The sequence below is a fragment of the Boleophthalmus pectinirostris genome, unplaced genomic scaffold (genome assembly GCF_026225935.1).
Source record: "Boleophthalmus pectinirostris isolate CB_2022bp ecotype Guang Dong unplaced genomic scaffold, ASM2622593v1 HiC_scaffold_7, whole genome shotgun sequence".
NCBI classification, from domain to species: domain Eukaryota; kingdom Metazoa; phylum Chordata; class Actinopteri; order Gobiiformes; family Gobiidae; genus Boleophthalmus; species Boleophthalmus pectinirostris.
In genome coordinates this window covers 12,256,965-12,281,082 of record NW_026571473.1, presented here as the reverse complement: position 1 = coordinate 12,281,082, position 24,118 = coordinate 12,256,965, and the positions used below count along the sequence as shown (strand labels likewise).

At 38.1% G+C, this 24,118-nt stretch overlaps 1 protein-coding gene across 2 annotated transcripts in view; it reads left to right on the top strand.

The window, feature by feature from the left end:
* Nucleotides 1-1,520: 1,520 nt before the first annotated feature.
* The window catches only part of LOC110172289 (glypican-1-like), a 73,904-nt gene continuing 51,306 nt past the window's right edge, over nucleotides 1,521-24,118 (top strand). The window contains exon 1 of one of the 2 annotated variants that reach the window (XM_020938128.2): nucleotides 1,521-2,350. In XM_020938128.2, coding sequence (XP_020793787.1) covers nucleotides 2,212-2,350 — 139 coding nt within the window. In that variant the 5' untranslated portion in view covers nucleotides 1,521-2,211. The remainder of the gene's footprint in view (nucleotides 2,351-24,118) is intronic. The other variant, XM_055165222.1, reaches the window with a different exon arrangement.

The following is a 24,118-nucleotide window of genomic DNA, read 5'->3' as shown; positions in this document are numbered from 1 at the left end:
AATATTTGTCCTGATTGTCTCATGTCAGTGTAGTGCAAGGATGTCTGAACTAACACATTTTTACTGACCCTCAGCCCTTTTACTAAACTGCCCACAATTATCTTAGGCATTAATTTTAACAACACAATTTGAAGTAATTCTATCACTATAACCTCAATAACACCAGACTGCATTGTGATACAGTCTGGTGTATCTGTGTCAATATTACATATTAAAGGAAGAGTTCTGAATTTTGGACATAGGACCTCATTTCCTAGTGAGCCAGAGTGTTGGAAACGTGTGGAGACGCTTTTTAAATATTCCATCCAGTCCTTGTATTTGCAGAGGTCGCTGGTGCTAGGCTAGCACATGTCAATGGCCATATTTAGCCCACCACTAAGAACAGTCTTACCCACTCCTCAAAGCACCCGAAGCAAAACTATTATTACGCCAGACTGTCGATGTGAATGTCTGTGTCGATAGAATAATTTTAGAAGTTAAACCAACCTTGCATTTGAAGGATTTATGTGTGAGCAGCAGCAGCAGCGAGTTATACTTTCTGATAGAAAGCTTGACAGCAGCAGTCTGATATGTGAGAAAATAGTCCCTCAACATGCGACAGTTCATATGAGAAAACACTATGACATCACGTCAGCCATTTTAGTAGGGAAAAAGCATCTGCATCAAACAAGTCAACATCAACATTGTCAACAGTTATCGTCGAGTTTTAACTTTTCAAAGTAACAAATTTGATCCTTAAAATTCATTGACTTAGAGTAAGACGATGTAGTCATGTAAAAACAATTAAATGCAAAACCTACTTCAAAACAAGAGGAGTTAGCTCATGACAGACATACGCAACGCAACTGTCAACACAAACAAGCGGCTGGACTGACTTTTTGCCTACCAGCCATGGCGCACGTGCAGTAAAGCTGGATGTAAACAAAAACAGCGTTTTCTCATATGTGATGCAAGGTTAGTTTTATTTCAAACATTATTCTATCAACAAATACATTTATGTTGATAGTCTGATGTAATAATAAGTTTGCTTCAGGTGTTTTGTGGAGTGGGTAAGACTGTTTTTTAGTGGCAGGATAACTATGGCCATTGACATGCGCTAGCCTAGCACAAGCGACCTCTGCAAATACAAGGACTGGATGGAATTTTTAAAAAAGTGTCTCCACACACAATATGTCCAAAATTCCGAACTGTCCCTTTAAAGGTGATAGCTCCCAGCAAAAAAAATATGTTTAATACTATTAAACATAATACACCCATCTGCATGATCCACTGTGTTCACTGTGAATATGTGTCAAGATGTGGCCCTTGATGAAAAAAGTTTGGACACCCCTGTATTAGGAATATACAGTCCCCTTTTTTCCTAAATCATAGCAGTTATTATTGAGGTTAAATAAAATAAATTATTATTATTATAATAATATTAATATAGTATATAATAATAATAATAATAATAATAATAATAATAATAATAATAATACTGTCGCACCATAAAAAACAACAACATTTAATGGAAGCGGTGACTCTGGGAAAATTTTACCTTTTTGCATTTTTTTTTTTTTTTTTTTTTTTAACGGCATGTCCCGCTTTGTCTGTGGAGTAGACCTGTATTACACCTGACAACCTACAGTGGGCGCAGTTCAGTCCAAATCCAGGAAGCGCACAAAGAGAGAAAGTGCGGAGCGAGCATCACACTCCCATCTCCACTCACTCAAAAGCACGCGTTTCATTGTCCCACAGCCTAGAAACAGGGACTTTACGGGACCGCCTTCTCATCAGCCCGAAAAACACTGTAATTTACGCATTTTTTCCTTTGCGTCTTGGACTTATTCTTTTTTAATGAATGGATAAACGTGCGCCGGGGTTTACACCTGCTCTCTCTGCCTCTCTCCTTCGCTCTGCCTTTTGTCTGTGGCATCTCAGCAGCCACACGCACTGATTCGGACAGCAGGAGCCGGAGCAGCAGTAGCGGGGCAAACCTGACACCCGCTGCCCCGCGTCGCAGCCTCTTCTCCCGCAGGAACATCCACCGCGCACCGCCAAACTCACCCGGAGCCGTGGCTGTCTCGTTTCGCGACTTTTAATTGTTCCATTTGGCAAACTTTGCGACATTAAGCAATACCAAAGCTGTTTTACAATCTTGGGACATAATTATAAGGATTTTTGTGTGTGTGTAGTAGTCCATATCCTGCCTACCTGGGGAGGAAAGGAAAGATGCGGGTGCTGGTGTTGCTGTGCCTGTGTTCCGGAGTCGGCCCGGTGAGAGGGGCGGACGGGAGCTGCTCGGACCTGCGGCAGTTCTACACCGGGAAGGGCTTCACTTTGGCCGGGGTCCCGCAGAATGAGATCTCCGGTGAGTTGAATGAGCCATTGCATCCTACACTATCACCACCCACTCCCGTACTCTCCTTTTCAGTTATGATTGATGAGCTTGCTTGCAACAGTCGTAAATTGCACAATGGGATGGGTTCACTGGCTTTCTTATAATTTTTGGAATCTGTCTTGTTTATATTACTTGTTTATGTTTTATAGCCCATATCAAATGTTCTTGAATTTCCTAGTTAAAGATATTGACTTCTTTCCACTGTAAACCCCTCCATAAAACGTGATTAGTTCAGCTTTATAATCTCTCTATGCCTTGTTTATAGAACCCAAGCCGCTTATTCTTGCATTACTTTAACATTTCTCCAATTTTCCCTTTCTTCTATAATTCCCCAGTCTCAAATGAAGTGTAACCCTAGTTAATTTCCATCCTAAACAGCTAGCGGTGCCCTTATAGCGCTTTCTGGGGCATTGTTCATTGTTCCAAGAGGAAAGCATGGGTTGGCATTGCGGGCAGGTGGGTGTGCGTGTGCCATGTGGTGTCTCCCAGAGCTATTACATTTGTATATCCGATGTATTTATTACTGTACTGTGAGAGTGACCATTTTAAAATATTAGCTTATACTGAAAGAGCAAGATTCACTTTTTTTGCCTATGATCTTGTGTTGGAGAGTCTAGGAGAACTCCCTAGTAAAGCTCTGTGGGTGGATATTTATTGTGTGAGACTGTGACTAGATAGTGAGATTTGCATAAGGTAATAATTTAGGCGCGCTGCAGGCAAGACCCAGCGGCAGATATGGTTTTGCAGGTTTACAAGTGGTGCAGAAGCAGTAGTAGTGAACCGAGGAGAAAGCCAAGAGTAAGAATGTAAGGCTGTACCTGTGAACATAGAGAAATAGTGAGCTTGTTTGTGGTACATGTGACAGTTTCAAGGTGTGGGAATGTAGGTTTATCACTTAAAATAGTGCTTCATATACAATAAAAATCTTCCTTTTAATTGCTGCCCTAGTGCAAATGTATTTATCATAATAACCTTAAGCTGCTGTAGGGTATGTGTTAAATAAAATGGCTGTTGGAATCTCCAGATGTCCCTAAGGCAATGTTAAAATCAATATTGTGCAATGGTACAATACAGTATTCTAAATATCTTAAATCTAAGCCATAACCCCATTGATAAAAGGGCAAGTAACTAATGGATCATATCTATTCACTAGGGTTGCCAAAAGTATTGAAAATCTCATTCTAAAACTAGTATTGAAACAAGATACTAATTGGAGCAAATATCGATACTAAAAGTCACATTCACAGGACAGAAATGAACCTTTTCTGAATAGTTTTACAATGATCTTGAGCTTGTATCAGAAAAAAGTATAAGAGCACATAGACAAGTATACGTGCATGGCTCACTACAGAACCTACCTGGATGAGTGAGGGATTACACAGATATAACTCCACATGGTAATATAAAAGAAAGTACTATTATTTAATATTGAAAATTACGTCCTATTGTCTAAAGAGAGTGTGTTTTTTTATTATTGTGGTATAGGAATGTGTATTGTTTAAGGCTGTGCAGTTAATTTAATTTTTATCACAATTTTGATTTGTGTGTCAAACGATCTCCAAACTCATATAATTGAGTTGAAATGATTAAAACTTAACAGCTTATTTTGGAGGTTTTTTTTATATAAATAAGTATATTTGTTTTATTTTTTAAATATAAAGATTGTAGAACAGCTGGATATATAGTTTATTTTGGATACATTTATGGTTTTCTATGCCTTATTTCATGTTCAAAGTATATTTTATTCATTTTATGCTTTATACATTGTAAAACTGCTCTAAGGTACATATTTGTAGCTTATATTTATTTTCAATTTTAAAGTTTTACGTAAATAATCAATAACAAAGGTTTGGTTTTTTTTTGTTTTTTTGAGAGAGAGAGAGAGAAAAAAATGCTGAATAAATGCATTGGGTAACTAAAATTAATCGTTTGAATAATCAATGACTTCAGTATTGATCAAAATAATTGTGATGATGATTTTTTCCATAATCGAGCAGCCCTAGTTTTGCATTTCAATTGAATACCTGTTTTGAAATGACCACTATCTTAACCTACAAGTTTGAATGTTTACTTACTCATGTGTTCTAGTGTTACCATCCAAAATATCTATAACTTTTTCCACTTCTTAATGCAAAATTGCACAATATAAAGCACAAAACAAAAAACAAAATCCCAGTCCCTCCGAGCCCCTATCCCCCTTGTCATTCCCTCAGCCTTGAAAGCTCGTCAGCCTAGTCATGTGTTTAATCAATCTGTCAATTACCACCGGTCACATCATCAATACCTGAGATTCCAGGAGGTTTAGCTGCCAACCAATCAGATTGCACGTCACTCATTCAGCTGGTCTCCCACCTAAACCAGTAAACCACCCAATTCTGTAGGTAGAGACAAGATGCTATATTACAATGATAAAGTGATTTGTAATTGCTATTAGGCCTGTCACGGTAATTACCATATAGATTTATCATTCAGTATATTAAAGCCGGAACAGTGTATTTTTGGGCTCAGTATTTATAATGTGTACATTTTCTTTGTAAAAGTGCGGCAAATTTGAGCATTTTTGTTGCAGTACAATAAGATTTGACCTGTAAAATGTGTAATGAATGACTTTTTTGGCTAATTATTGGTTCATTCTGTTAGTTATTTGTTGCAGCTCGTGTCTGTTAATGATACTGTATATTAAAAATGGTTTACTGGGATTACCCTGCTTCATTGTGATTGTGCCAGTGGCATGAAGTAGTTTCAGTTTTTCGTTTATTGTTATATTTCTCTGGAATTGTATCATGCTTCAAAATCTGTTATTGTGACAGACCTAATTGCTATTATTGTTAATATTTGGTTTACAGGGCTTATTTTAAACAGATCCAAATATTTAACCAGGGAAAGAAGACTGAATTAATAATGAACTGTTAATCACATGCATTTTTGAACGTGTTTGTAGAGGTCTAAGGTACAGCGCCATGGAGATCTAGCTTTCTTGCTGTGTAATGCTCTGTTCCACCTTGTGATGTCATGAAGCTGTAGTTTTCAAGTTAACAGCTACCTTTTGTTGAGTAGTCAATTCCAGAGCTGAAATCATCGAAATGATTCTAGAGAAGGTGTATCGAGTTTAAAACACATTGGAGCATTTCCTGTATTACCACACAACATCACAAGGTGGAACAGAGTGTTTTCTATTTGAGTTTGTATGTTAAACGTGCGAATGAAACAAAGGTATGTTTTGTGAGGAGGAAACAACATTATAACATAGATCAGAAGATAGTGTGTGAGCCATTTAAAAATACTTATACTCTAGTTATCCACTGTATGACATGATAAAAGAAGCCAGATTGAAGCATTTGGTGTCATTCTTAAGGTTGTTTCACGTCAAGAAAGCGATCTAATATTGCTCCTTGGTTATTTAATATCTGGCTTTGTGTGGCGGTAGCACTGACAAGCTTGGACACAGAGACAGGTAACAGAGAGGGTGGGCAATTCAAAGCAGAGACAGAGAGGTAGGCTGACAGAAAAGCAGCGCGTGAGTCACCCAAGGTCCCCACCATACCATTGGTTGAGATGACGATCAAACCTCTCCTGATCCTTTCCACTAGGTGCTGTGTAATTAATAGACATTTAATTGCGATTGTGATGAGAAGAGTGATTAGCTTGGGTCTTTTTAATGGAGAGGTCAGTAGCGAATCCTCTCTGACAGTAAAATCACCCAGACTAACATTGTAAATAAGAATTAGTTCCTTATGTTTTACAATGGTAAAAATGGTTAAATATAAAATGTAGTTTGGACAGTTCAAAGAAGAAAGTTGACTCTCCTGTGTGACTTTTCTTGCGTGTTCATGTTCAGGAAATAAATAATCGATTCTTAAAATTTGATACCCCAAAATAAAACTGAAACTACAGCAATGAAAGGGCCTGTACCCATTTTTTCCCATATTTTTGAGCAAAATTTGTCTTGTTTCAGATATACAGATATATTGTCATGACAAAACCACTCTTTGGTCTCTGAGAGTTGTGAAAAACACTTATAAACTCATCACTGTGAATAATTAAGATGCTCGGAATGTGTAAGGTAAATGAGGAATAACTTTTGACCACTGCAAACCATTTAAAATTAATTCAGTCTGTTTTTAACGATTTTAAGACAGTAAATATCTGATCCAGCGCCTTTCATTTCTTGTCCTTTCGCCCAGTCCTACTTTCCATTAAAATCTCATTTATTGACAGATGAAAAACACAATGCGTCTTCCTGCAGCCTTCAGGACCTTGATCTTGCTGTAGTTATTGGGGCCGAGGTGCTGCCCTCTGTGAGATTCATTAAAACTGACATCCAGATAGGAGCAGAGGGATGGTGACAGGCAGAAATACCGGGTCTCCTCTATCTTGTCTCATCGCTCAGACCCAAGATTGGTAATTTGAGTTTTTCACATAGAGTAGAGATTTTTTTGCAGGGTTTTCTGTATTCGGATCTGGAGATAGGAGAATACGGGCCAGACTACAGCTCTACAGCTCCTCATGTAAACACAGCTGCCTGGCTTAGTGCTGTTTATATTTGAGAAGAATCAGCTGATGCCAAGAGAAAACCTGTGCAGCCATTCCTTCACTGTGACATTAATTACCTCCACTGAGGATATTAAGAGAATGTATGATTAGTGTTTTTGTGTTTACATTCTCAAATACACTATGAATTGTTGGATTTACCCTGCCCTGAGTTAGAAATGTATTCAATTGTGGCGATGTCTTTACTATTTCAGGATTTCACTGCAGTTGCAGGCTATACAAACATACTGTTGGAGTGTTGGCAAAGCACTTGACATGCAGTTCAGTTTCGGGTCTGTCAAGCTGGCTCATATCGTTGTGTTCTACAGGAATCAGATTTCTAAATTTGTATTTTTGATTTTGTATAAAGAAGTGGACTTAAGGCAGATTTATAGTTCTGCTTTGACTCAACGCACATTGCCACCGTTGACGTAGTTTTTTAGATTTATGGATCTGCATTAAAGTCTGTGTGCCGTGAAGTAATTCACCGCCACAAACACTAGAGGGCTAGGATTTAAAAATCACGTTTGAGTATAGAAAATGAAACCGGAAAGTGGAGTACTGGAAAAGTATGCAGAGCGGCTGTAGAGAGGACTAATCACAGCCCTTGTGTGCGTCGCTTTCCCTTGCTGTCTGTGTTACACATTTTTTTTAAATTTTACATAATAGTTACAAAATTTTGGAGGTACACATCGGTCGACGCAGACGCTCTGTGAAGGGGATTCAAGGTGATGCAGACAATTTGATGCATGACCATAAATTGGGCTTAAGATAGTTTGGCTAATGTAATTGTAGATAGGACACTTTTTTGCTTTTAAAATACCTTGACAAGATTATGGTGTGAATTATTTCCATCATAATCCCAAGAATTCAAGTAAAAAACTGAAATGAATCATGGGATATGTAGTTTCCCATGTTCATAAGCTGTTTTTACTATAAAACTGTTCATTTAAGTGAAGGAACTTGTAATTCAGTATATCGTGACCATGATATTATTGTGAGACTTTTGACGATACGATATCACGATATTTCAGTTATTGTTTTATCCCTATGCATAGCGTTTGGCTCCAGTCAAATGAAGCTCATGAGACTAGCAGTTATAGGAGTGAATTTGGGACAGAGTTCCATTTTAGGAATATGATTTTTTTACAGAAAAAAATGGTGAAATAAAATCACCAGGATCATGTAGAGCGGTTAACATGAACTTTTTAAGACCAAAATGATGAGGCTCGCAGTAGTTACAGAAAGAGGGGGGACAGTTTTTCAAGGTAAAAAATTGTCACCCCTCCATAGACTCTAGCTCCATCGACTCCAGAAGCTCCCATATGATCACTTTCTATTTGGAAAGCTGTGGCTAGCAGATGACCTATATCCGTTTATATACAGTCTATGATTAAGACAGAATATTTTGTTTGTGGAGGAAAATTTAATTAGCACTTCAATAACTGCAGCCTTTGCGATTCTCTAATTGCATCCATTCAATTTGCGATTTCGATTCGATTGTGAATAATCTCGCAGCCCCAGTTTACACCACTAAATAAAAATGTACAGAGACAAACTGAAGAGAGAGAAACGCTGCTTTATTTTTTATGTATGTCTTTATTACCATCCTAACATCCTCGACAGAAGTGTAAATAGCTGTGGATAAACGGGTGCACGTGGGGCTCTTCTCATTACGATAAACACACAAACACATACTCATGCCCAAATGCACACCCACACACACACACACACACACACACAGATGCTGCAGCCCTATGGCCTTCCTGTGCACCGGGAGGAACAAACAGTACCCTAATGATTCAAGACAAAGCCCAGCTGTTAGCCGTCTGCACCGCTTCATAATTAGCACCAAGTAAGGAAAAAATATAGTGTGATGGAGAGGGTCGCTTCAGTGTGTTGACAGCACGAGGCAGGTTTTTATTATGATAAAAACTAATGTCATTGTGGAAGGATGCTGCTCATGTTCAATGATAAGCTAGAACTGCACGTTATGTAGGAATCAATAGAAATCGCTGTTATTTGAGTTGGTACAATTATCAAATTTCTAACACTGTGACTTTTAGATAATAATAGATAGGTCCTCTGCAAAGAACAAGTCGTTTTGTTTAATTGCAACAAAACAATAACAAAACAAGACATAATAATCTAAAAGATATATAAGAAATATACTAAAAAACAAGCACAAGTCTGTATGAAGTTGTGCAAGTGTACTGTGTAACTTTTATGATAGGGTTTTCCATCGACTTTTCACCATGGAGATATTATTGTTTTAAAAATATTACAGAATATAGCATGTAACATATTTATTTAGAGGTCATTTATTGTTTTTATTGCTCAAAAATGCCTTGGAAACATGCATTCTTACTATGAGCAGGGTTGCCTCTCCACAGATCTGACCTGTAACTGCTTGGTTGTGGCAGGTGCTTGTTTTCATGGTGGTAGATAAAGTTAATGTCATACTGTGGGACTTTCTTGGCAACGCAATGACATCTCCTTGGATGTGGCTAACCCTCTACTAGTTAAGCTGCACAGTGCACCTTGGAGTAAAACAAAACATAATAATCCAAAAGATATATAAAAACAATAAAACAATACAAATACTAGATTAAATTAAAATAAACTTCCTGTACCTGTAGTTAAGACCAATATGGACATGTTTTGAAATGCATAGGATTTTTGTGATCTGTATATTTTCTGTTAAATTTTCAGTCTTCTTGCAGTACTTCTCATCTCAATCTCAATTAATTATTTTTCAATGTCGTGCAGCCCTCTCTAAGATATTTGCCTGAGATGAGTAATACTTTGAATATCTTCTGCGGGCTCTCAGCTGTAGAGGCAAGCAGACACATGTTGAAGTTTATGTGATCAATCAGGTTTTCACAGAGGACATGTGTGCTTGTGGCTCCTTTAGAACAATGGTGATTTATGAAAGCACTGTATAACATATTTTGCTAAGCAAGATGTAAATACATGTGTCGTAACCTGTGTTTTTATAGGTTACAAATATCTGACTTCTTGTAGACGGGATTTTTTATTACAACTTGTGATTGTACAAACATTTTCACATCTTTAACACCATCTTGAATACATTTCTTGAGCAAAGAAACCTAAATTAAAGCCACACCATTGTATTACTATTGTCTGTGGCATGTGCTGTACATTTGGGCTCTGCAATGAGATTGAGAGAAGCTAACATTATTACATTTTACCGAATACTAGTGAAATTTGAATATCTTGACATTAATTTGAATGTCAGTGCTGTTCTTTCATGTAAAGGTTTCATGTGTGTCCAGATCTTCATAATATGCAAAAGTAGGGCTGGACAAGTAGTACAATTTAAGGTTTTCAGGACAATTTTGATATGTTTAATTCTCTATGATCAGCTGAAGTCTCTTTTATGGAGTGGTGGAGCTGAGTCCAATTAAGTCTGCATTTGTTACCTTCATGAAATTAATGTAGGCTTTCCATTTTCATTTTGTTTTTAAAATTAAAATTAGAATATAGAATTATAAAATATTGAGATAGAGCAATATAAAGTGTAAAACTCATTTATTATTTTTGCCTTATTGCCAAACCCCATGTTAAAGTCATGTTAGCCAGTGGGAGCAGGCTGTGAGACTATATGAGATAAGATATTCTTTGTAACGTGACTATAGGAGATGCTCTAAATTCCATGTGTAAAGAAAGTCCATTCTTCTCCTTAGTCCTGTCTTTTGTCCTATGGCCTTAGCAGCATCTCAATTGAAGCCATTTTTCCTGCTGCCTGCCTGTGTGCCTTTGTGCCTGCAAGCGATTTTAACTTACACATTCACCATGTCAATAGTAAAGACTGGCTTTTCCTATAGAACGTGTTTAAAAGTGGGTGAAAGCCAATACCATCTCCAGGGAAGACACTTAGTTTCATTCATACAGGCATTGTCTGTGGGGAGCAGCACACACCCATGCTATCGTGTGTCAGCCTGAAAAATGTCCCCTCGCCCCACAGAAAGCCACGGATGTAACCTGCACGCTCCAAACTCTGTCATATAAGGTGTGGGGAGATGATGGATCTGCAGACTCTTCACTTTAGCTGTTGAAAATGCACAAGAGGCTGGTCCAACTGTGGATTTGTGTTACTTGGATTCAGTTCAGGAAATTTTCTGGTTGTTGTCCATACTTCACACTTTGCCCTGGTTTGGTCCTTGTGTGAGTTCAGTTTAGTCCCAATGTAGACTTGGTTTGGTCCTGTTCTAATCCTGGTTTAGTCCTGTTATAGTCCAGGTTTAGTCCTGTTATAATCCAGGTTTAGTCCAGCTGTGTGTGATTCAGGTCTGCATTAGGGCTGCAAGATTAATCATAACTGAACTGAAATCACAATTCGAATCAACTCAATCAAAGTGCAATTTTCCCTCCACAATTTCCACCTCAAACAGCAAAATATCCTTTCTTATTCTGCATGAAAACTGCTCACCCTGTAGTTTAGATCAGTACAAAATATGTTCTCACTGAGATGCATCTGATTCTTGTATTAGTTTGTCAGTTCATATTTCAATCTTTTTGTCAGTTCTTCTGAATGCGTTTAAAATGTGAACAGAATGCTTGCCAGAAAAATCATATTTCAATATTTTCTCAAATTGTGCATTTATAGTGACTAACAGAACTTCGTGGTGATGTGCTGCTCCCAGGCCTGAGCGAATAGAGGAAATTAACAAGATCATACGATTGAAAATGTGATAAAGAAATCCTAGAACATGAAAATAAGATGACAAAAATCTAATTGAAATGCTTGTAACAATACACTTTTTAGGTGAAATCATCCTATTATGATTCAATCTCTGTTTAACGAAGCTCTATGCACAAACACGGACACCTTTATCCACACTCTCCTCCTATTGGCCAGGTCTGTGTGAGTGACAGGTGGATTAACCAATCACAAAAAAGTGTGAACTTCTTTTTACACTTTTTAAGCATCGTAGGAAGGAACTTCACTTTATTAACTTCCAAATGTTCTCTACCAAAAACATTTTCAAGGTCTTGCAGATTTTATTCATTGAGTTATAGCTTAAAGTTTGATCCAGGGAGTGACTTTATCAGTATTTCAGGGGGCCAAAGTCTGTCGGCATTTGAGATACTGGGTGAGAGTTGGCAGAGAAGGTCCATGAAAGGTGAAGAGATGCTAAGAGCTGATTAGTAGTAAATCCACAGAGGACACCTGCATGAATATGGATGGAGACCGGTGGAGTGATCATGAATGAAACAGATGCTGCCAACAACACAGAGGATTTGCACAGGCTAATACGCATTGATTAGGCTGTCTTTGGATGGAAAAGGAAGCAGCCATTGCATTAGTTACTTATGATTAACAAGTAAAGCTGCTTACCGAATGCTTAGCCCAAACAAGCATAATATTATGACCGCCTGATATCTAATCTACAGACTGTGTGCGTTGTAGTTTGTGGTATTGATGTTCGTCGGTTTCAGAGTGATGAAAAATTTCCACTGTTGCCATAGTAATTAGCGATTTAAAGGGGTCACATTACGCTATTTTCAGTTTCCTTTATTACAATGTTGTTTTCTCATCAAAAACATACCTGGAGTTGTGTTTTGTTTCATTCACATATGTTTGAGTTATCCTTTATTATTAGTGTGGCTACAGCTCCAAAGCTCAGAATGCCCAGTTCCACCTTATGATGTCATGAAGTGGTGATTTTCAAGTTGACAGCTATCTTTTACTTTTTGTTCTGTACAGATTGACAATTCCAGGGTGGTGAAAGTATATGGATTTTAAAAACATACTGGAGCACTTCCTGTATTTCCACAAATTTCAGCCTAAATATGCAGGCTTTGTGCGTTAAATGTGTGAATGAAACAAAACTTTATGAAACTATATGTCGTATTTTGATGAGATTTTGATGGGGAAACAACATTATAACTGATTTCCTTTTAGCTGCTTATAGTAAAACTGCACATGTCTCGGTGCATTAATATTTAAATTGCTGTATATGTGGTGTTGGTATAGCCTGGGTATTTAGGTATGTGTGTGTGTGTGTGTGAGGAAATTGATACTGTCCGTCATATGTCACCCATCACATGCTCACTCAGGCAGAGAAAAAGCCACCAACTGGAACTGAGAAACGCCACACGTGCGAGGGAAGGAGGCGCAGGCAAGCAAATCAAACGCGCGCCAATATAGTCCAGTGCTGTGTCCACCTATACATCAGGTTTCAGCCCACACACCTCGAAAAGTTTAAAAGCGTTTATTCTTTCTCTGGTGTCGAGATAGGAGCGTGAGAAGGCAGGCTAAGTTTGCACTGGGTTGTCAAAGTTCAGGCATTTTGGTGTGAAACTTTTGAGAAGCAATTTATCTCTGAGTCAAGCTGCTACAGATTACTTTAAAAGGTTTGGTCAGCTCTTCTATTCTGTTGTCTTGGCATGAGAACCTATAGCATATACTCGTATAGGCCATAGAGTGTATATATAAATGCGTTTGAAATGGAAAGTGATCATGGGGGCGCTTCAGGCTCCATCAACTCTGTTTCCAATTGACATTCCATTGAAAAATTGTCACCCCTCTTTTTGTAAATGCTGCAGTGAGCCTCGTTATTTTGGTCTTAAGATGTTCATATTAACCCATTCTACATGATCCTGGTGTTGCTTTTTGCTATTTTGTCCTAATGTGAACTACTCTCCAAATTCGCAGCATAACCGCTAGCCTCATGAGCTTCATTTGACTGGAGTCAAATGCTATGGGTGACGCCACACTCCCTTAGTCCACTTAATCTTGTTTACTTGTGTGCTGTATGTCGTCAACTTTGCACCTTTTTTCTGTTTTGTAATTAACATTCCTGATTGATTTTCCTCTACATTTTACAAGCATTTCTGTGTAAGTTAGAATCAGTACGTTAACAATTAATTAACAAACTCAAGTCATGGTTCCCCTGGGGTCAGTGCACTGCTCCCTCGTGCTCCGACATAAATCTTGTGAAATGATCAAGTGAGCACTGTACACAGCTACTTAGTTTTGGTCAAGCCTTGTTCGAGATTTGGATGGTTCAAATGCAGAGAACAATTTGAAGTACTATGTGACATCAGGCAGGACTGTTCTGATTACAGTCCGGTTCTTCTGATTACAAAGTATGTGTTAGACCAATCACAGTTTTCCTCATATGTCCAGACCCCACCCATCCTCCTCACTCTTTTCTTTAGTCCTCAAGGTACTGCCCAGGTTAGTGGCTCTATTCTGAGTTTAGGTGTTTTGTCCCACTTTAAAGGTGCAGTGTGTAATTTTTCTGGCGGCAGGTCAGCCAACTATTCATCTCCATGAAGCCGTTATTGCTTTGCCTGGATTGTCCCACTGTAAAGCATTAAACTCATCAATCTCCATGAAGATAAGCAAAAACAAAATTAGGCCAAGGTACAGGTCTGATCTATAGAGAAGTGTCTCACTGTAAGAATCGTAAGAATTCCTGTTTTTCGTGGTACTTTTAATCAGTTAAAACAGGGGTTATCAAACTAAGGCCCATGGGCAGACTCCGGCCCACCATGCCCCTTTAACCGGCCCCACAGTCCCTCCGCAAAAGTTGTCATGGCCTATTTTTTTTTATTTATTACATTTTGGCAAATAATAACACATATTTTGTTGATTTTTTTCAATTTAAAATATTATATTTATATGAAGTATTTATATTTAAATAATTACATGACGTATTTACTGCCGAATTTTCATCATCTGACAAGCTCGAGATCAAACAGTAACAGTCAATGCACGTGCAAAGTTTTGTAGTGCAGTTAAAGACAGCAAAATGGTGAGTGTTAAAGTATGAAAAGTTAACAGAGAGTGCAGAGACAAAGAACAATGGACGACCGATTATTTTTTTGTTCGGTGTAAGGACCGTGCAGTTTGTCTGATATGTAAAGAAAGTGTGGCAGTTTTTAAAGAATATAATCTGTGTTGTCACTACAAAACCCGCCACAAAGAGTATGCTAGCTTGCGATTACAAACAAGAGAAGATAGGATCTGGCTGCTCAACAGCATGTATTCCTTCGTCGACCTGCCTGACCCTGCCCCCCATCACAGTCAGGAGCGATAATATGGCCCCCAGAGAAAAAAGTTTGGTGACCCCTGAGTTTAAACATCTGTAATAGAATAAATGCACAATAGAGAAGTTTAATATCGTACTGTGGAACATTCCAGGCAAAACAATCACATCCCCATTGAGACAAGCAGAAAAGTTACACAGTACACCTTTAAACTGCATAATTAAATAGATCGATATAATTATTTTTTTCCTTTTTGCTTGATATGACACAAATTCTAGACTGGCTTTTGATGAACTGAATGTGTTATAGTGGCATATCCTGATACAATTAACATGCAGCACTGCCTACATACACGTACTCATGTGTAGCTCGACCTTGAAAATCTTATCTAAAGCTATGATCAAAAACGCTGAATTACTTGAACTGGCATAAAGATTTACACAGCTATCTTTAAACGAATCCTTACATTCACACAAGGTTTATTTCAAAGGAGATTTTTCCTATGTTCTCTTCCTTTGTATGTTTTTCATCTCCAGATCTTGTGCGTGATGGTGAGGGTGTGTGAGGCCAAAGAGGGTGGAAGAGGGAGAGGAGGAGAGGAGGAAGGGTGTGGGGGGGCAGGTTGGCGAAAATCTGTTAAAAGCCGCGCTGTGAATCTTTCATGATGTCTGATGCAGCGACATGAGAAGGAGAGGGGTGGAGAAAGAAAGGAGGAGAGAAGTGTGGAGGAAAGGAAGGACAGGAGTAACAGAGGAGGAGGAGAGAAGGGGAAAGGGGGAGTGGAGGAGAGGAGATGAGGTGAGAAAGAGGAGTAGTGGAGGAGAGGAGGAGGAGATAAAGGGGAGGAGAAAGATGTAGAAAGGAGAAGAGAGGAGGAGAGATGAGGAGGAGATGTTGAGAGAAGGGGAAGGAACCAGTGGAGGAGTTAAAGAGGAGGTGAGAGTGAGAGGATGAGATGAACAGGGGAGCGGAGGAGAGAAGGAGAGGAGGAGGGCAGACCAGGAGAGGCATAACAAGGCACTGGAGCTGCCTCAGTCTGTCGCCTTTGAATGGATGGATGCTCGTGTGGGTTAGATACAAACTAATGAAAATTCACCGTACAGATATATATCCCAGATTCCTGTAGGTTTTAATGCATAGTTTCCCTCTTTCTTTCAACACAGCCTTTCCCATATCACAATCTCTGCTTTTACTTTATTCATTTCAACTATATTGTGAAATTTCGACAGCCCAAATACAAAAGCAATTTATTTTTCCATTATAAAAAACCACTACAACCCAACTGCTATTTTCTTTCGTGCACAATAAACACCCGATTTGCTGCCTCACAATTTGGTAATATAACACAATTTTACTGACATTAAATAAACCTTGAATTATAAACATAATTATCGTTTACGTGTGATTTAAATGTGTTTTTTTAATAGAATTTCTTTCAGTTTTGCAAACCAATCTCTATGCAAATATCTGATATAATTGAGGAAGAATTTATGCTTATCTCCATCTTAAAGTCCAATAGGTTTTGTAATGTCCCTTATTTTTGTTACAAGGTTTAGTTAAGAAAACGAAAAACTCCGAGATGTAACTGAAGCTGACATTATTTTGCACCACCAAAGTCTATTGTTCAAACAGCGCATTCCCTTTTCTTTGTCTCCCAACTCTGTTTTTCATACAAGTGACGGCTTCAAAAACAATCTGCATGAATTACCATATTTCCCCCATTAAAATGCCAATTGCCTGTGTACTTCCTTCTTTATGGACAGACAGGGCATGTACCAGCACAGTTTTATAGCTCCACACTGACATTCAACTTTTCCCCTGCGCAGTATCGGAGCAGAGACTATTGTCAAAAGCAGATTAAATTCCTCTGTACAGCCAATGTAATCACGTAATGCTGATAAACGCAGGGGTCACGGGGGTCTCTTGCTTCTTTATGATGATCACATATAATAGGAGTGTGAGGTGAAAGGAGGAAAGCACCAGGGAGCCGGGGCGAGAACCGTTCAATACCGTAACATCAATCTTTGCGGCGAAAATCGATGCGGTACAAACCAGGACTGCTTTCCGATAACCTGTGTCTTTGGGATCATCTGCATTCTTCCTGCACTCTCTCCGTCGGCGAGCTTCCTAGTTTGGTTCACACCTCCTCACGCCACCCTTTACTGTTGATTTACTAATGCTATTTTTATATTCTATCGGCTACTCCATCTGTTCTGGAAATGAAAAAAGAGTGGGGTGTCTAATGTGGGGGTCTGATCTATGTTCCTCATCGCAAACAGACCTGGACTTGTGTTTTGTTTCATTTACACATGTTTAACACTTCCTCTCTCAGACAGAAAACGCTCTGTTCCACCTTGTGAACAGAGTCACGTTTTAATACAGGAAGTGCTCCACTGTGTTTTTTAAATTCCATGCACTTTCACTAGAATCATGTGGATAATTTGAGCCCTGGAATTGCCAATCTCTACTGAACTAAAAGATAAAAGGTAGCTATTAACTTAACTACAGCTTCATAACATCACAAGGTTGAACAGAGAATTTTGAGCTTAGGATAGATCTTTTTCACAACGGCCGGAAGTGCTGCCATGTAGGGTAAATGTCATTTACGTTAATGCTTTTCTATGGCAAAATATCTGTGAAAATGTCTCACGTATTTTCAACCAGCTTCATAAATCTGCCCCATCAACAAATCTTTATCCAACAAGGTCGATAAAGGACATATTCTGTCCATGAAGAATTTATCCACAACTATCAAGGTAAGAAAGATGAAAACGTAAAGGTGAACAATGACTAGCATTAATGAACTACTTTTGAGCAAAACTAACATTATGGTCATGAATAAAACAGTAGTAACTTGTTAACTCAGACTGATTCTACAATTAAAATAAAAAATTGATTTCATGATGTACATATTAGCATTGACAGAGAGATTTGTGCAGTTTGAATGTTAGACACGTAATCTGTGAACATCTGTAGTATTTGAACTGCACAAATCTCTCTTTCTATGCAAATATGTACATCATGAAATCGATTTTTTATTTTAATTCTAGAATCACTTACTTGAAGATTTGGTGATGGGACAGATTTATGACGCAGGTGGAAAATACGTGAAATATTTCCACAGACATTTTGGCACAGAAAAGCATTGACATAAGTGACGTTTACCCTACATCGCGGCCGTTGTAAAAAAGGTTTATTACGTAAACATGTGTGAATGAAACAAAACACTTTTTTTATGAGGTAACAGGATTATAACATCCCGAAAAGCTCAAGAGTCCATTTTGTGTAATATATGACCTTCAAAGTGGATACAAGGTTACACTACTGCTTCACTAGTAGCTAACATCATTATATTCAAGGTTTGACAAAAAGTCTTGCCTAATTTTTTTCTTGTTTTTAAATTTCAGTCTAAATTGCACAGTAGTTAGGTTGGTAGATTAGACTAAGAAAAATAAAACACAATCTTCTCTGTCTGAAACTGAAAAAGGCCTTCCTTGATGGTAAATTGTCTCTTCATTTTGGATGTAATTTTCCGTATTCATAACATAGATGAACTTGCCACTACTTCCTGTATTTTTGCACTTTTCTTTTCAACCCTTTTACCCAAACATAACAAACTGAACACTTAACTGATGTAAAACTATAATTAATATTTACTACTATCTCACAAAACCAAGTAATAATTAGAAAACCATAGAAACCTGCCGCATTCATTCCAAAGGCCTTTGTAAAGTGCCTGTGTGTGAAGAGGGATATAGTGGGGATATGTGTATGTTCATCGTGTGGAAAGAATGATTTATTGCTTGGTGTGTAGCTCAGATTAAGGTGTGTGCATGAAGGAAATCTAGTGTGGAGCAGGTGCTTAAAAGAGGATTTGTCAAAATGGTGACAGTTAGTGCAGGACAGGGGTCTGTTAGTGTAGGTTTTATTACTTTAATTTGACTATATGGGATAATTTATTAGTCATAACTTAGGTGATTAAAATTTTATTACTTAGAACAATGGTTTTGGCGAATGTTGGGCGAGTGAAGAATTTCAGTTTGGATTTGGTCATTGCGTCAGTTCTGGTTTCATTCTCCCCTGGCCATGGGCATCCAAACATCTCCTCATAAAGGGTCGCCTGCTATAAAAACATGCTTAAAGGACCATCTTGAGAACGTCTGATCTCATGTGAATGTGAAAAAAGAGCTAATGCATAGTGCTATTTTGTCTTTAGGCTTCTCTCAAAACACTTCTCCAACCTTGCTTAGTATGTGGGTATGTTTGAATGATTGATGATTTTCAGAGGAGCCAATGGAACAGACTGGCGAGTTATTTTGCATATGCATGTCTTTGTGAGTGTGATTTGTAGTGCTCTGAAATGCCTGTCTCTGTTTGGGCCAGTGAAGCTGTATTTAGTGAATGAGTAAATTTTGCAAATAGGCTGTAGTGTTTTGAGAAGCTTGTCAAGATTGTAAATGCAATATAAATCCACACCATTACACAGATTCAGTGATTTAATAATTAAAGGTCGAATACGACGCAAAATTCACTCTTGGAAGCTTTAAACCATGTTAGAATGTTATTGCATCATCAAAAACATACACTGCGGGTCAAAAGTTTTACAGCACCACACTTTTTCAAATTTTTTATTGTTTACTGTTGACCAAAACCTATTCTAAACTTTTGATTCATGAAAGTGTCCACCTTTGGCAGATATAACAGCTGAACACACTCGTGGCTCATTCTTTTTACAATAGAAATCAAATATTTTTCAGAAAGTTCTTCTCAAGTCTGTTGCAGAAGTTCCCATAAATCTGTGGCACTTGTAGGTTGCTTCATTGCTTCATTCTTGTCCAGTTCATCCCAAACCAGCTCGATGGGGTTTAAGTCCGGAGACTGGGCTGGACACTCCGTGTTTTCAAGCTCACCATCTTGTTCTTTTTTCCTGAGGTAGTTTTGGCAGAGCTTGGACTTGTGTTTTCTTATCTTTTATCTTTTTTTTTTTTTTTTACCTCTGGCTGTTCAGTACGTACCTTTGTATCATTTCAAGCTCTTCACTGGACTTACACAACTTGAAATGCAATCAATAACTGGATAAATTAGGCTGTTCTAAAACTCTTGACTGGTAGTGTACCTGGAGTTGTGTTTTGTTTCATTCATACATGTTTGAGTAACCTTTTTTGGGCTATCTACATTTCCAAAGCTCAAAATGCTCTGTTCCACCTTGTGATGTCATGAAGCGATACTTAACAGCTACCCTTTAGCTTTTGTTGACATGACATCACAAGGTGTTTTCAAGTGTTTTCTGTCTGAGAGAAGAACTTAGCCTAAATATGCAGGATTTGTGTTAAACATGTGTGAATGAAACAAAAAACACTACTCCAAAATTAGAATTTAGATAAGAAAATAGCATAATTTAGGCCCTAGAAGATGTGCCCAATTTTGTATTAGCAAAAATTGTGTTTTGACTATTTTATTTATCATTGTCAGTCTCCATTGTCACTTCTCTGTAACTGATGTTGGAAGAAATCATAAAATTATTAAAGTATTTCCTTATATAAATATTCAATGACTGTTCAATTGGCTGTTCCCATTGTCCATCGCATTATAGACATTCTACACACAGCCCCCATTACGTCTTTACATCATTGCATTTCTGCCTCTCTGAGATTTCCTGACAGCTAAAAAATCTCATTTTATGAATTCTGACAACATCGGCAACAATATATGCCAATATAGAAGAAAGGTGGAGGTGTCCTGTCAGCATTTTCATGACAGTTTTTATTGAGCTGAATTTTTTATGAGACGCAAAAGTGGTCTGGAGGGGACTTTCCATTTCCAAAATATACGTTTACCTCTACACTGGTGTTATGCTAAAGCAGCCAAACATTATATCATGTTATAAAAGTGGACACTAAAAAGCCTGCATTTTTACTATGCAACAATAATAAATGTATCTTGATGTTGTTAAGACAAAAGCAAATAGTTTAACATGAAATAGATCCAGGTTAGATCTATGGAGATCTGTGGAGCGGTAACCCCACTCACAATCAGAATGTCTGTTTTTCTACGTATTTTGTAGCTATAAAACCTCTTGTAATTCAATAAAGTGCTGTTTCATACCATACTATATTCCAGACAGAGTGATGTCATATTCATGGAAACAAGCAGGTGATGGACCATCCGCAAGAAAAGTTCACACAGTTCACCTTTAAGAAGTGAATCAGATGCCTAACATGCAATTCCATTCCATAATCTTGGACCAACAACATTAAAGGTGTTGCAGCATGCAGCAGACTTTTGCTTATACAATATATCTGTACTGGGGCAAGACACATTTTGTACAAATCAGGTACAGGGCCTTTTAAGTAGTATTTAAGAAACAGTATTCTGACTTGATTTAAATTTCTCCTCTATCCAGCTCTTTATCTCCTGAGATGTATTAATATGAGCGTACAGTGTGCTCTGGTCTGTCTCATACTCTGACACGCCACAGAGCAGAGGGACTTCCTGTGAACGGCTGACTTCTCTGCTCTTGTTATTATTAGGCCTGGACTAAAGCGGGGCAGCCTGGTGTGGAGCTGAGCCAGAAGTCAGGGAGACATGGAGATTAAACATTCCCATTGAGAGCTTGGGCTTAAAATATACAGTGAATCAGAGGTGGAAGATGTATTGACAGGATGTAAGTGCCAGTAAATGAAGACTTAAGTAGGTAAGAATATAATATTGCTAATGGAACATTGGTACAAATATTCAGGCTTGCAATAATTAGCCACCTATACTGATATTGGCTCTATGATATTGGTTCAGTCTGTATCTAGGATGGACCTTTAATTGGATGTAACAAGACTATTTACAATCTCATTCTTGGTTTAGAATATTTCAAAATGTTTGAACTTTTATTCATACAATGCTGTACAGTAATTATATGAAGGATAAATAACAGTTACAAAGCATTACTGGATATTTTGTGGAATAAATTAACAGTTTTTAAGGAAATAAGTGCCATTTTCTATGTTAGATAATTAGATATAGCTCAAATTCTATTGTTGCTTCAGGTTTCAACACCAACATGCTCCAATCAAAATATCAATATAAGCAAGAATTTCACTTTAGATATAAAAGTAAAATTCACTCTAAATCTGAGATACATTTGAATTAAATTATTCACTGTTATTCCACCTTTCCCCCATATTTGTTTATAAGTCTCCAGGGTGTATGTGGCTGGCAGGAGATGGCTTGGATATCTCTGGATGTCTCTGGATGCAGCGTGCCTTTGGGTCAGTGATTGTCAGGTGTGATTGACAGATCACTGGGCCCCTGTCAGCTTCAGAGACACACCTCCAGCTCCTGTGATAGAATAAGGTTACTCCACAGACATGGCCCTGGTGTAGCCCGGGTTTGAACCAAGACTTCAGCTGATATCATGAAAAACACACAGCTAATGTTAGGATAGCGTAATGTTTTATTTTCTGAACTGTGAGCAGTAAGCAAGATACACTGTGAGCTATAGTCAATGGACAATATAGCAATATTATATTAGAAATAATATATACCATATTGTAAATATTGGGATAATTTAAAGGTGCTTTTTTATAATGTTTTTTGAACAGTTTGCTGTAACAATAGAGATTGACCAATATGCTTTTTTTTTATGGCCAGTGCTAATTAGCCTGATTCATCGGCCGGTTTCACTTCGTGGAAACAGTCTGACCTCGCCGCATTAGGATTCTTTCGCACAGTAGGCAGGTACTTTTTTTTAATTTAACCAGTTGCTGCTATTTGGTCGTGACGTATGTAATGCGCCAAATCCCGTAGGAAGAAGAGCGTCTTTCCCCTTGATAAAATTCACCATTCTCTTTGTTCCATTCTCTTTAAATCTTCGATCTCGGGAATCGTTGCCAACACAGAATGTAAGGCTTTGTCTACATCCATCTCGACTGCTTTGTTTACTGTTGTGTTGTACCACAAAAGGGACCCAGACAGATGCTTGAGTTTGACATCATGGCTTCACAACTCTTCGCTGATTGACCCGTCTGCGGTCTACAACTTCCGGGGTTCTTGCAAACCGTCTAGTGTATTCTGATTCCTGACCTAGTCCCTGGAGAGAAAGGAAATTGAGCGGAGTCACTAAGTGGCGCCAGCCTGGCTAAGTGCCAATACCTATGGCCAATAAGCTCTGCTGATATTTTGTTTGTGTTATATTTTGATTATTTTGCTCAAATTATGTCATTTAAATTTACTACAAACTCGCCCACAGCCCCTTTTTACCACAAACCTTTAAGAGAGTTGTGCAGTCATGCTTAGTGCGGTTATCTCAACGTATTAAAGTGTTCAAATTAAGCATCAGAACAGATTTTTAAAAATAGTTTCAAAGCAGCTGTTAAATGTAACATTGGAGTTATTACAGATATTTTTGTTTTTAACTGCTTGGTAACAACATGTTCTTCAAATCCTCCAAAATCCAGTCTAAATAGCTTGCATCACTCTGAGATTACCATTTCTGCAAGTCCATTGAGCTGGTAATATTATTTAATGATCAAACCCGCGTTGTTTCAGTAGTTACTTGTGAACAGTCACCAGGGGAGACATTACACCATTATGGCTAATCACAGGGTAGTTTGTGAGCATGCTCGTCAAGCCTCCAACTGGGTTTTAGTGGTTTTATTACCTGAATGAGAAAAGAAATGGAGCCTTTTAATGCATGGTTGCCACATGAAGGGTGGAGCAGTGTCCTGGCTCACACAGCAGATACGATCACAGAGCTGCATAATCCTGAGCCTGATCCTGAGGGGATGACCGGTGTGACTGTCCTCACTCTGCAGCTCATGTGAGGAGAAGATTAGGGTGCTCTAAAATATCGAACATCAGATACTATTCAAAATTAAAGCTAGTATTGAATAGGGATGGAACAATATCCAAATCTCTATGTGGCATTATTTGCGGAGGCCAACAAGTGCGAATATGCAACTTTTTCTTTTTAAAAATCGCTTGACAAGCCTTTTGTCCTCTCGTAATCCAAAGAATAAAGATTTAAAAATGCTTATTATTAGTTATTTTTTCATGTAGTCTGCACTGACACAGCAAAGGATCATGGTTCATGTAGGTCCCTCTGTTTTCTAGCTTTGCAAATGAATTTATGCAGAAAAATTGTGATTCGATATATAGGGATGGCCCACGATATTATTGTGAGACTTTTGACGA